The 13,300-nt window shown below is 34.2% G+C and overlaps 1 protein-coding gene across 9 annotated transcripts in view; it reads right to left on the bottom strand.

Moving 5' to 3' along the window:
- Positions 1-13,300, bottom strand: part of STXBP5L (syntaxin binding protein 5 like) — a 397,145-nt gene that overhangs the window by 72,242 nt on the left and 311,603 nt on the right. For 5 of the 9 annotated variants that reach the window (XM_031959714.1, XM_031959715.1, XM_031959716.1 and 2 more), the window contains one exon: positions 2,188-2,274. The exons of the other annotated variants lie outside the window; for them this stretch is intronic. In XM_031959714.1, the coding sequence (XP_031815574.1) occupies positions 2,188-2,274 (87 nt within the window). The remainder of the gene's footprint in view (positions 1-2,187; positions 2,275-13,300) is intronic. 9 annotated transcript variants of the gene reach the window in all.

The raw sequence follows: 13,300 nt of genomic DNA, 5'->3' as shown, positions 1-13,300 counted from the left end.
GGATTTCTTGGAACAGCTAGAAAATATCCAAGTTCCAACTTAGTACTTTTATTCATGCTCCTGATTCTATATTTCAATTAATCTTACAGGAGTCAAAGCACAGAAAAGATTGAGGCCTGACTTGAAACATAAATCTAACTAATGTTGCCAGTGTCTAGGAGTTACAGAAAGACTTAGATAAATTTCAGTGAATGATCAAGATTTCCTTTGGGCTATAGGTCTTATCCTCTGTTTTAGAATCAAAGAGAAAAACAGAATTAGAAATAGAAGGAGCTTCAGAGGTGATCTAACCAAACTTCCCATTTTGTAGATGAGGAACCAAAGGCACAAGAGTTTAAATGACTTGCCCAGAGTTACAAAGGTATAGAAGCTTGAGGTAGGATTTGAACCCAGGTTATTGTATGCTTGCTCATTTTACTATAAAATGAAAACATACTACTCACTAGAAAATGGGAATTATGTAGAGTAATAAGATCTATGTAAAATTCTGAGTTCCTGACTACTTTGGAAAAAGGTAGTGAATTCCTCCTTGCTTCCACTCTCTCCTTATATAAAACTCATCCTAATGGAACTGGGACAGGACAAGCAAAACAATGGCCCTGGGCACAAGAGGGAGTGAACAGGCGGTTGGTTAGTTGGATGCTGAAGTCCCTGAGACGCTAACGCTCTGGCTACTTTGAGCCATCCTCAAGGAAGCCCCATTCCTGCTGAACGAGGAGTAGCTGAGAAGATGAAAGAAGGCACAATGGATGGAATCTGCTCTAGTACAATGTTGTCTATTTGTATGGAAGATGACTCCCTTTGTGCAACTTTTGTGACTCATGTGTTTGGTTATATATGTGTATATCCATGATATATATGAAGGCATGTATACACACATGTATTTGTATAAATTTTATTTGTATGAATACAATGTTAATGTCATTAATATATTAAATTCCTTTGCTTGTCTAATATTTGTGAAGTTGTTTATATGGTCCTTATTTCTATGTATGTTACTGTTGTTAGCCTCAGTTGTAAGCTACTAGGGTGTGAGAATAATGTTTAACAAATCATTTCATAGCACATTTAATACAGCATCCAACAGTAATAAGGACTTAATAAATTTGGTGTGGTGATAAGAATTATATGAAATATAAGTAGAAATGCCTTTTAATTGACCAATTTCTGTAAGGACAGGCACACTTAAGGAAAATTCTTTCTCTAACTTCATTTTTCAATATTTCTGAAATTCATTGAATGTGATACTAATAAAACTATTAAATTCTTATATAGCAGTCTCCGAACCTATTTTTCACAGCTTTGGTCCAATTCACTACTGATTCCAATTCTCTTTTATTTGCACATTTCTAAATTTTAAAATCATAAACTGGTACCAATACATTAATAATCATTAGGAAAATGGTTATTTCTTTGGCTAATAACTTTAATACTAAAATTAATTTAAAACCGATCAAACTATATCCTTGGCTATGGAGTTCTCAGTTTTAGATAGTTTTCTAAATCCTTTTTAGTTCTTTTGATTCCTGTGGTTACAGAAGCTCAAAATGTACCTGAACCAGATTGAGACCCTGAGGGAACTGGCACACCTCTTATTGCTATTTTTTTGAATGGCATTTACTAAGATATTTCATCATGTCATTTTCAGAAAGGCCAAAAAACTTGCAGTAAATTATCACTATTGTTTTTGTTCACAAAAACTTTTTCATTGCACTGTGAAATAGGACCTTCTTTTATAAGGTAAAAGCACTTCAGAAAAAATAAGAAAATCTTACTTAGTTTTTCAGGCCTTTTACTTTTACTCTCTTTGTTTTCTTATTGGCTTGTGAAGATGGAGCAAAGGACAGAAAATTATCCCAATTAAAATTCATGGAAATCTCTAACCATTCCAAATAATTGTTTCTTTATATTTCATGTTTAAATTAAAGTAAATCAAGTAAAGGTAAATTTTTCTGAGGTAATACTGGAACAAGAGTTCTTGACTTTAAGTAAATTTCATGGGTTATCAGAAATCTACTTAAAGTCATGATTTACAGTTCTAGCAGTTGCTTCAGGAAAAATTTACCTTTAATATTAGAATCCTAATACTGACAAAATTTTTGAGTTAAACAGATAAGATGGAGAAAAAGTGATGGTGGAGATATGATTTAGGGTTACTTTTTTGTCAACAGTGATTTTCATTTTCACCTGGTAAATGATGGTTTCTCTGTTTCACAGCTGATAATTCATTCCTATAAAAGCCTGGTGCTGTCTCTGGAGTTCTGGTAGCAAATCCTGGAGAAAAGAAATTTGAAACTATTGAAATGAAACTTCTTGGACTGGTGAAACCAAGAATTTTCACTTTAAAACTGTAATAGAAATACAAGGCCTGGCAGTGAAGGCTTTTTATTTTTTGTGAACAGATGACTAGAGCAGCAACAGATTTACTTATGAGATATAAAATTATTCAAATAATTATAGAAATGAAGATGGATTTTGTTTGTCTTTGCTGTTTAGCCTTTTTCAGTTATGTCCAACTCTCTGTGACCTCATTTGGGATTTTCTTAGCAAATATACTGGAGTATTGCCATTTCTTCTCCAGCTTATTTTACAGATGAGGAAATTGAAGCAAACAGGGTTAAGTGACTTGCCTAAGGCTACACAGCTAATAAGTATCTAAGGCCAGATTTGCACTGAAGAAGGATTTGTCTTCCTCACTCTAGGCACTTCAGGCACTGTTAAGAATAATCTCAACATAAACGCTCAAATAACTGAAATAGCACATAATGAATTTTAAGGGTTTGACCAATAAATCTGATTCAAGAAGACCTCTAGACTCATATTTTCTCACTGAAGATGAAGCATTTGAGTTCTTTTCATTTTCAGTTTTCATTAGAAGTAACTCATTTATAACTCCAGGTAGTACTATGGACAAAAAAACAATTAGGCTATTCAACTGTTTTGTTCTGATAAAATTTTCATTTTCTTAAAAGGTTTTCTTTAATATGTGCTCTTAAAGAATAACCAGATACTTTTAGATTATAAAAAGGAATTAACATTATGACTAACATATCCCTAGAGAGCAAGAGCCAAATGCACAGAAGGCACCATGCAACCTTTTAGCCGTTCTGTTTCTAGAATATAGCCAGGTCTTAAACCAATGCTGATATTAAGTAAAGTATGGTGAAGTCAATACTTTTTAGTGGACTAGTTACATTTATGATAGGTTTAGCTTAGATTATATATTGTAGGAAAGCATGGGGTCAACAAAATAATTTCTTTGTCTCAGATTCCTCATTATTTAAAAAAAGTAAAATTTTGATTTATCAGTCTATTGTTTTTAATGATAACAAGTAACTCTTTCAAATTCCTTCACAAATTGGCTTTAAATATTCTAAGTATTTAATGACCCTTTTTGAATTGTTTCAAATCTGGTCTAACCAGCTTTCATTTTATCATGGTGCCTAAATATTGTTCAAAAGTATAAAACTACAAGAGAAAGACCATGGAATTTCAGTAAGTACCATGTTCTTTTTGACTAGTACAGATATGATCAGAAACATGGTATCAATAGATAATGCTTGTAATAACCTTTATAGAGGTTTTCGCTTAATAAAAGTCTTTGAATGGAAATACCTAACTATAGGGGATACATAATAAAGTCTTTAGGTGCATGCTGGAAATGTTCTCAGAGATCACTTAGTCTAGCAAACCATTCTCTTCTCTCTCAAGCAACAAAGGCAGTACATAAATTTATTTGTATTAAATTCACTCCTTTTGTTTTAAGGCCTTATTCTCTATTTTCTGTATTTTTGACTTGGTAACCATGCCTGTGTCCTTGCCATAGCTTCATAATATTTTTTTTTTTTGGCTGAGGCAATTGGAGTTAAGTGACTTGCCCAGGATCATACAGCTAGGAAGTGTTAAGTGTCTGAGGTCATATTTGAACTCAGGTCCTCCTGACTTCAGAACTGGTGCTCTATCCACTATGCCACCTAGATACTCCAGTTTCATGATTTTATAGACTAGCTTCAGAGGATTAGTTGTAGAATATAAAGGATTCTAGCATAATTTCAATGCCAAAGAGGAGCTAGAGAGATGTATGTACCTCTATGGGTGAGTAGAAAGGAAAGAGTGGAAAAGACAGAATATAAATAATCAATATCCCCAATGGTAAGATTCCTTGTGGACATATATCAGCAAAGTCTTTGTAATTCATGGTAATTTGGGAAATAATGAGGAAACAAAGTTGCTGGCTTCAGACCCAGGTTCAGACTTGCATTTGATACACAAAAACTATGTGATTTTCAACAAGTCATTTAATCTCTTGATATTCCAGGCAATTCTCTAAGACTGTAAGTGGCAGAGAACTTGTTTTTATAAAGGATGCAGAGAAGTTGCCAACCTGCATTGGTAGTGGCAGCTTCCTCACCTAGATTCCTTATACCAAATCATATGCTGGTTAGTAAAAAAAAAGCCTTTATTAAGTTGGGTATACAAAGAATGGCAATTAAAAAATAAGCCAATTGTTGCTCTCAGGGAGTTGACATTCAAATTGGGGAAATAAGGTATAAATAAATTCATATAAATGTATTCATAGTTAAGTGGAATATAATCTGGAAATGGAAGCATTTCCAACTGACAGACAAGGAGAACACTCTTAGGGAAGATGGACCTTGAGCAGAGTTTAGCTAAGAGGCAGAGAGAACAGGATAAGGCTTTCTAGTTCTAGGGGATAGATAGCCAATGCAAAGACAGGAAAACAAGAGAAAGTGTGGTGTCTGAGTAACTGCTAGTATACCAGTGTAGATGGATCAGAAGAATTTGTGGAGGGGAATAAAAGGTAAGAAGACTAGAGAGGTAGAAAATGGTTCTTGGTTACTTTGGTAACTTAATAGAAAATAAACTGGACTTGGGAGAGATTCCAAGAAGGGAGACCCAGTAGAAGAGTATTAAAGTAGTCAAGGAGAAAGGTGATAAAGTAGATTGTGGTTGTGTGAATAGAAAGAAAGAAATTTCTGTATCATTAGAACTGTAATATCATGAGGTGGAACTGATAAGGTATTACAACAGTTTGGATATTTTGGGGTGTCTGTGAGGAGTTGAGAATTGACTCAGATTGAAAGACTGGGAGAATAGTGGTACCCTACACAATAATAAAAACCTTTAAAAGAGGGGAGGGTTTGGGAGAGAAAGATAACAAATTGTCTTTGGGCATGATGAGCATAAGATGCTTATAATTTGAAACACCCAAGAGATGGGTGACGATGCCTGAGTGTAATTCAAAAGAGAGATTATGTTTGGATATGTGATAATCGAACCCATTTGAACCGATAATATCATGAAGTGAGAGAGTACAGAATGAAAAGAGAAGAGAGCCAAGAACAGAAACCTGAAGGATACACACACTTAATAAGTGTTACATAAGGAAGAACCTGCAAAGGAGACAGAAGAGAAGTCAGACATGTATGAAAACAAGGGGAGAATATTTGGGAAAAATTATCAATAGTGTCAAAAAGTTTATCATAATAGAAATAATACCTAACAGAGCCTCAGCTCTAAATCATTTCCATTATTTGCTGTCTTTACTACTACACATGCGCTGCTGAGCAAAGCCAGAGAAAATTACATTACTGTTTTGACTGGATCTGCTACAAATGTATGTTATACAACCTCAACTAGGCCCTCAATGCTGCAAGGCAATCTTACTATGCCTTTTTTATCAACTCATTGTCTCATTCTCCACAGCAACTCTTCCAAATCTTTTTATTCATTTTCAAATTTCTATTGGTTCCTCCTTCCCTCACTGTCTCAGGTGAGATCCTTGCCTCATATTTTACTGAAAAACAAGTTGAGGAAATTCACTGATGTAGAGAACTCCCAGGAAACTAGAAACTTCGGTAACTGGGATATTCCCCTCTTCCTAAGATTAATCAAGAATGTATTTAAGCTTGAAATGATGGGATACATAAGACCCTGGCACAAACTACTACATGCTTCATAGAGTTAGATCATAGAAAACAGAAACCAGGATTGGTCACAAAATGATGCTTTTCATAACATCGTTTTAAGATCTATAAGCAACATGATTTCTCTCAATAAATGGTTCTGTTGAATTATCAGCAACACTGTCTCCTTATTTTCAATCTTCACTAGCCCATTTGTGTTGTGCTGGTCACAACAAATGGCACAAGGACAGCAGAGACCTGATGGGGAACTGGTATCAATTCTAGTGGTTGGTACCCCTTGGGTAGCTGGAGGACAAAAGGCCTAAGTCAAGGTAAGGGCAAGGCTTCAGCAAGGTCAAAGCTCACCAACAAGGCTCATCTTCCACTTTTCTGAGGAAATGGAGACATAAAACAGTGGAGGTGGGAGGGTAAATAGTTAAATGAAGATTGAAGGGAAAAATCTTAAATTCTTACAGTTATTTAAGTTAAGGAGAGTAAGGATTAAGAAAAATAAGTTAAGATCATTTCTACAGGATGTTTATAACAATGCACCCTCATTCTCCAGCAGCCCCCAAATCACTCTCAGTGAATGGGTAGTGGTGGGAGAAATTTTATACAAAGTATATAAAGAGAACGGCCCTTAGGTGTTCTCTTCAGATAGCCTCTCTTTGTATAACATAAAATGTTGCTTACCAAAACCCAGGAGAAGTAGAGGGTAATAATAGGATTTTGAAAGTCATTCTTGATAAACAAAAATGGGGGGGGGGAAAAGAAGTCCCCCAAGAACAGATTTGCTAAAACACCATATACCATTAATTATCTCACATTGAATAATATGAGATAATGTTATACAACCTCAACTAGGCCCTCAATGCTGCTAGGTCATACTTATTATACCTACAATACCTACTATACCCATACCCCAGCTGAGTAGTTTTTTTTTTCTTCACTACATCATTTTTTCTCAAAGAAAGAGGAATAGAAAAGGTTAAAGGGCCAGCTTTGCCACTGGCCCTCCTGTCACAATATGTGATGTGGAAGGATGTCAACAGGACATGGAAGGCCCCTGCTAAGGTAATAATCTGGGGTTGAGATTTTCTTTGTATTTCCACAGATGAAGAAGATAGATGGATCCCGGAAAGATGTAGCTGTCCTGTCCAAAGTGATCCAGCACATGAAGATAAAAGACAAGAAAACTCACGTAGGCTAAGAGGAGAATTGAGCTACATGGCTCCAACAACTGGCCCTAGTGGGGGCACAACTTAAATTGGGAGATGGAAAAAACAAAAAACCTTCTGGGGCATTATACAAAGCTCCCCTTAAGTGAGAGTAGTTGGATGGGGAGAACACATTCCTGAAATTCTATTGTATGGTAATAGATCTCAATATTTAGTTAAGGAATTTGGTATGAATAAGCCTGGAGGGGAGTCAAATATTTCAATAATTAAGTTTAATTTTATTGGATTTACTAAAGATCCTCCCCTATATGTTACTATAGAATTTGTAGTTACTACAAATTCTTTGACAGCTGTAGTCTGATACAATCTATTCATTTTTGTTATAAATATGACCCTTTTCGCAGGCTTTTGGCTAGAAGGAATATTGCAACCTTCCTATTGTGTAAAAAAGGCTCTAAGTCTGTAGTGTTACAAAGCATACAACATTTCCTCAATCTAACAACTACTGTTATGGATATATTGGGACAGAACTGTGAAATAACAACTCCCATTTGGGGAATCCATTTATCATCTGTCCAGATTGAGACTTATGGAACTCTGAAGAAGTTGATCCTCCTTTTCTGGACTACAGATAACAGCAGAGACTGTGTCATACAATTTGGAATCAAAGGTATGTGTCCTGGCATAATGACTTTCATAATCAGCATATGCATAGGAGATACCACAAATAGAATTGGTGGGGAAATAATTAAAATGTGAATGATCAGGTTTGAAAAATCAGATTAGTTTGCTCCGATAGAGGAATATTATCAGAATATAAATAAGAATGTATCATATAATGCTACTGTGCAGGCATGTTTGGGGAATAATTATGCTTTCATGTGGGGAGAAAGTGGCCAAGTGACAATAACAAAGGTGGAATGTTATAACATTATAATGTTACCTGCAGGGAAGGCAAGGTTTCTGAATACATAGGAAATAAGGTTAATACCAGTATTGTGTTTGATATTATGAAGTTTTCATTTAATATTTTATCTATACAGAATGATAATTGGTATTACATTCGAGCAGACAATTCCTTGGAGAACACTGAACATATGCTTAGCAAAAGTATAAAGAAAAGATGTATTTCATGTATTGTTTTTGGTATAATTGCATTAATTTCTATTTTAGTTTCTAGTGCCTCGACTGCTGTGTCTGTAACCACTGTTCAAAATCAAGTGGTTCATGCTAATTATTTGTAAGAATTTACTCTGAACATCTCTAAAGGGTTTGCTATACAGAATAAAATTAATAAGAAGTTTTATGAAGCTATAAATCAATTAAGGGAGGATGTCCTTGAAATAGGACAAAAAGTGGAAATATTGAGGATTAGACAAAGATTAGTGTGTGATTACAAATTCACTAGTTTCTATATGATTAATAAGGAATACAATGAGTCAGAGTGGGAATGGGATGAAATCAGAAATAATATTAATGGATTATAGAAAAATTCAAATATTACATTGGATATTGAAGATTTTCAAAAGATTGCTGATGGGTTAGATAAAGAATCACATAAAAATCTAGAACCTGACCAGACTGCCCAAACAATTGCTGATTGGATTAAGAGAGCACAAGGAACACTCAGTGCTATTGGGCATGAAATTATACTCATAGTGTTTGCTGTAATTTTACTTATATGTATCTGCATCTGTGGATCATGCTGGTAGGCTGGTTTCTGATCATAGTTAAAAGAATTGTGGAGAATGTCTGCAGGCAGGATCTCAGACTTCAAGGCTTGAGAGCACCTCAATAAATAAAAAAGAGAACTCCCAGCAAGCTAGAAACTTTGGTAACTGGGATGTTTCCCTCCTCCAGAGATTAATCAAGAGTGCATTTAAGCTTGAAATCATGGGAAAACATGGGGAAACATGGGAAGACCCTGGCACAATTACTGTGGCATTGTGAACTTTCCATAAGACTGAGTCCCTAGAAACTAACAACATGCTTCAGAGTTAGATCACAGAAAACAGAAACTATGGTTGATCACAGAACAATGCCTTTCATAATAATATATCATTTAAAGATATATAAGCAACATGATTTCTCTCAATAAATGATACTGTTGAATTATCAGCAATCCTGTCTCCTTATTTTCAACTGCCACTAGCTCATTTGTATTATGCTGGTAATAAGCTTCCTCTTCTTCCCTTTTTCTTATCATTCAGATACCTTCTGCCATTCTCCTCTTTTACCCTGTCTTACAAGATGATGTAAATTTACTCTTTATTTGGACTAATCCTTCAACCTGCTCAAGAGATCCCATTACATTCCATTTCCTTAAAAATATTGCCTCCTCTATCATTCCCACTCCTTCACTTACTTCTTACTTTTAACTTCTCATCTACTTGTCCCTTCCCTATATGTATTGCCTACATATATACCCATGTCTCCCCCATCTAGAAAAGATCCTCATCTAATCCTTTCATCCTGGTTAACTATCATTAGTTAATGATAACTATTTTCTGCCCTTTGTGGCTAAATTTCCCAAAAAAGGTTTTTAACCATTTTTGTATGTCACAGACCCCTTGGGAGTCTGATTAAAACTTATGGCTTTCTTCTCAGAATAGATTTTTAAAATCATGAAAAGAAATGTTAAATTTTACTTAGAGGTTAGTAGAAATAGATATTTAATCCTCTTCCAACCCCAACATATACTTATGTAAATGAAATTTATCGATGGACCCATTGTGGTTTGTGGACCACAATTTAAGAACCTCTGATCTAGTTCAACCTATTCATGAAAGGAATATGCACTAAAACATTCTTCAGAGTGGTCATGGAATTTGACTCTTCTCACTTTAAGTAGCCCATTCTACTTCTGTGAGTCTCTAAATGTTAGGAAGATCTTCTTGCTAGAAATCCAAATTTACTTCCTTTCCTTTTCTATCTATTGCTCCCATTTTTGCCTTCTAAGGACAAACAGAACAAATCTAATCCCTTTCCCACATTTGAGATCTTCAAACTTCAATACATGATGGCAACTATCCTTAAATCATACCTTTCCCCCTCCAGAAACTTAGTCTCTTCTCTTTTACAGGCTAAACCTATCTACTTTCAACTGATCTTTGTGTGACATAGATTCAAGGCCATTCACAATCCTAGTTGCTTTCCTCTGGATATGCTCTAGTTTATCAATATCATTCCTAAATTTTTATGACATCTAGAACTGAAATCAAAACTCTAGATAAGACTTGATGATTATCAAATGCTCATTCAGCAATCCTGAAAACTGTTGTATATTCTGATGAAGTTTAAATCTTAACTTTCTAGGAAAGTATAGTAACAGCTACAAGTTGAGTTATTGAATCCTATTCTAAGTTTTTTAGTCAATGTACACATATTTTTTAATTAAGCATTTATTTTGTCTGGAGGAAATAAATACCTTTTCCATTCTTGATTCATTTTGTACAATAAATAACTTTTTACATCCAACTTTGGGAAGACCCTTGCTATGAATGAAAATCTAAGCCTTAAGCAATTTATCCCAAAACAATAGGTAGGGGATATTTGAGAAAGGGGAACACAATTCCTCTCATTAGAGATTGGTATTCCCCCCCCCCCCCCCCCCCAGGATCAAACCTGGTTTTGACTGATTGCATGAATCATGTGGACAGTTTCCAGCTTCATATGAAGAGATGAATGGAGTGGAGAAAAATTGCCTTGACTTCATGTCTATGAGCACATGGCCATGTCTGCCACATTTTGCTTTTTTTCTGATTCTTGGCAAAGAATATCTCAAGTTTATCACGTGAATTCCTAAAGGTTCACTTAAGGAAAGCGGCACCTTCCAGAAATATGACCTTTCTTGATAGAGTACTACCAAGAACTGCCATTAACAGAAGATGGTAATATGATGAATAATGTGATATTCTTTTGATTTTTTCCTTTTATAGGAAGACTCCAGAATGGGAGTGTTTAAATGAATTAGAGAATTTTAGATATTAAGAAGGAATATTTGAGTCAAAACTGACTCAAAATTTAAAAGTTTTTTTTCTTTCTTCTCAACTAATACCACTGGGTTATTCTACCTATAAATAAAGTTCTGTTAGGAAGATATTAATAGAATTACATGGATAGGAATGTTTTTCATAATTTAGTTCCTTTTCCTCTTTATGTGATCTCTTTGGGGATACATGTTTAGTAGTAGAATCATTGTTTAAAGGGTATGCACAGTTTATTAATTTTTGTTATATAGTTTCCAAATTACTTTTCAGAATGGTTGGAGGAATTCAAAATTACAACCACAATTTATTGTTGTGCCTGTCTGACCACAGCCCCTCCAAAAATTGTCAAATTTCCTTTAATTTTGGTCATTACTGCCAATCTGATAAATGCAAGGTAGAACTGTGGAGATTTGTTTATTTTTCATTTTTCTTTTTAGTAATATGGAATATGTTTTTATATAGTTGTTAATAACTTGAAATTTTTCCTTTGATAACTGGCTGTTTATATTTATTGAATATTTAAGTATTAGAGAATAGCTCTTGTTGCTATACATTTGTATCAATTCCCTCTCCTCTCCCTCCTTTTCTCATTCTCCCCATCTTCGTCCCTCTTTCCCTCTCCCTCTCCTTCTTTCTCTCACTTTCTCTCCCCCCTACATATATGTAATTCTTATATCAGATCTTTATCAAATAAATTTACTATAAATATTTTCTTATTTTGTAGTTTTTCTTTTAATTATATTGATTTTGTTTGTGTAAAACTCAATTTTTATGTAATTAAAGTTATCCATCCCATCTCTTATGATCCTCTCTGTCCTTTATTTGCTCAAGAAGTTTTTTTTCTATCTATAGATGTGAAACTTATCTTCTTCCTATAGGGATCAGGGGCAAGACATTCTTTTTTTTTTCCTGAGGTTTTACTTGCATTATTTTGTGGAGTTAGTTTCTTCTGAGTTAACCTCTTGGATTTTTATTAAGCTATAGAAAATCTTCATTGTTTTCAATTTTCTTCTATTTGCTCATATCTCCTGCTCCAGTTTCTGGATTTTTTTTTGTACTAGGGCCAGCATTGCCACTACTTCATTCTTGGATGGAGAAAGTAAGCACTGTTTGATCGTTGTCCCTTCTGCAGTCTGGATACTTGCTACTGCAGTTGTTTTTTGTTTTTTTGTTTTTTGTTGTTGTTGCTTTTTTTTTTTTTAACCAGTTGTTGTTATTGTTGTTGAATTGTTTCAGTCATGTCCAACACTTCATGATACCATTTCTCAGCAAAGATACTAGAATGACTTGCCATTTCCTTCTCCAGCTCATTTTATAGATAAGAAAACTTGAAGCAAATAGGGTTAAATAAATGACTTGCTCAGGATCACAAGATGGTAAATGAGCCCTGATTTGAACTCAGGAAGATGAATCTTCCTAACTCTGGACCTGGTACTCTGTTCACTGTGTCACTTAGTTGCCCTGTAATATTGCTTTTATACACAATTTTCTATAGTGCTAAGATACTGAAACAGCATGATTTCATATATTTAAAAAGTAAACTTCTAGAAAGCTCATCAGAATTTAAAAGCATCATGGAAAGAGATCTTCTACACTTCAAAGTCAAAGGTATATGTTACAGGATTTGAAGCTGGAGTAATTAGTAGAGGCTAATGTAGGTCAATATTAAAATATTAAAACCCTTAAGGTTTTTTGAAACAACTTTGAAAGATTTAAGAACTCTGATCAACAAATTGGAACCAATAACAATTTCAGAGGACTCATGATAAAATTGTGACATCCAATTCTACAAAGAAAGATGAATTCAAATATATATATATATATTTGACAAGACTAATTTGAGAATTTATTTTACTTGACCATACACATTTATAATGAAATTTTGTTTTTTATTTCTTTTTCAATAGTAGAGAAGAAAGAGGTAGGAGGGACAGAATTTGGAGCTGAAAATAAAACTGACCACCTCCCCCACTTACAGTAGCATATATAAGTAGCATGAGAATAGTCCAGCACCAATTACATACTATTTTTATATTATCCTATATTTTTGCATAATTCATTTGACTTATCTTCTAGGATAGAATATTTATTTTTGTTCTTTGTAGTTTGTTTTTGTTCTATATTATAATTTTCTCTAAACCAGCATATGCTTCACCATTCCCACTGAGTTAGTTATTTTTATTTCCTCAGAGACTAGTTATTAAAG

The sequence above is a fragment of the Sarcophilus harrisii genome, chromosome 3 (genome assembly GCF_902635505.1).
Source record: "Sarcophilus harrisii chromosome 3, mSarHar1.11, whole genome shotgun sequence".
NCBI classification, from domain to species: Eukaryota; Metazoa; Chordata; class Mammalia; order Dasyuromorphia; family Dasyuridae; genus Sarcophilus; species Sarcophilus harrisii.
This window is presented reverse-complemented; position numbering and strand designations above follow the sequence as displayed.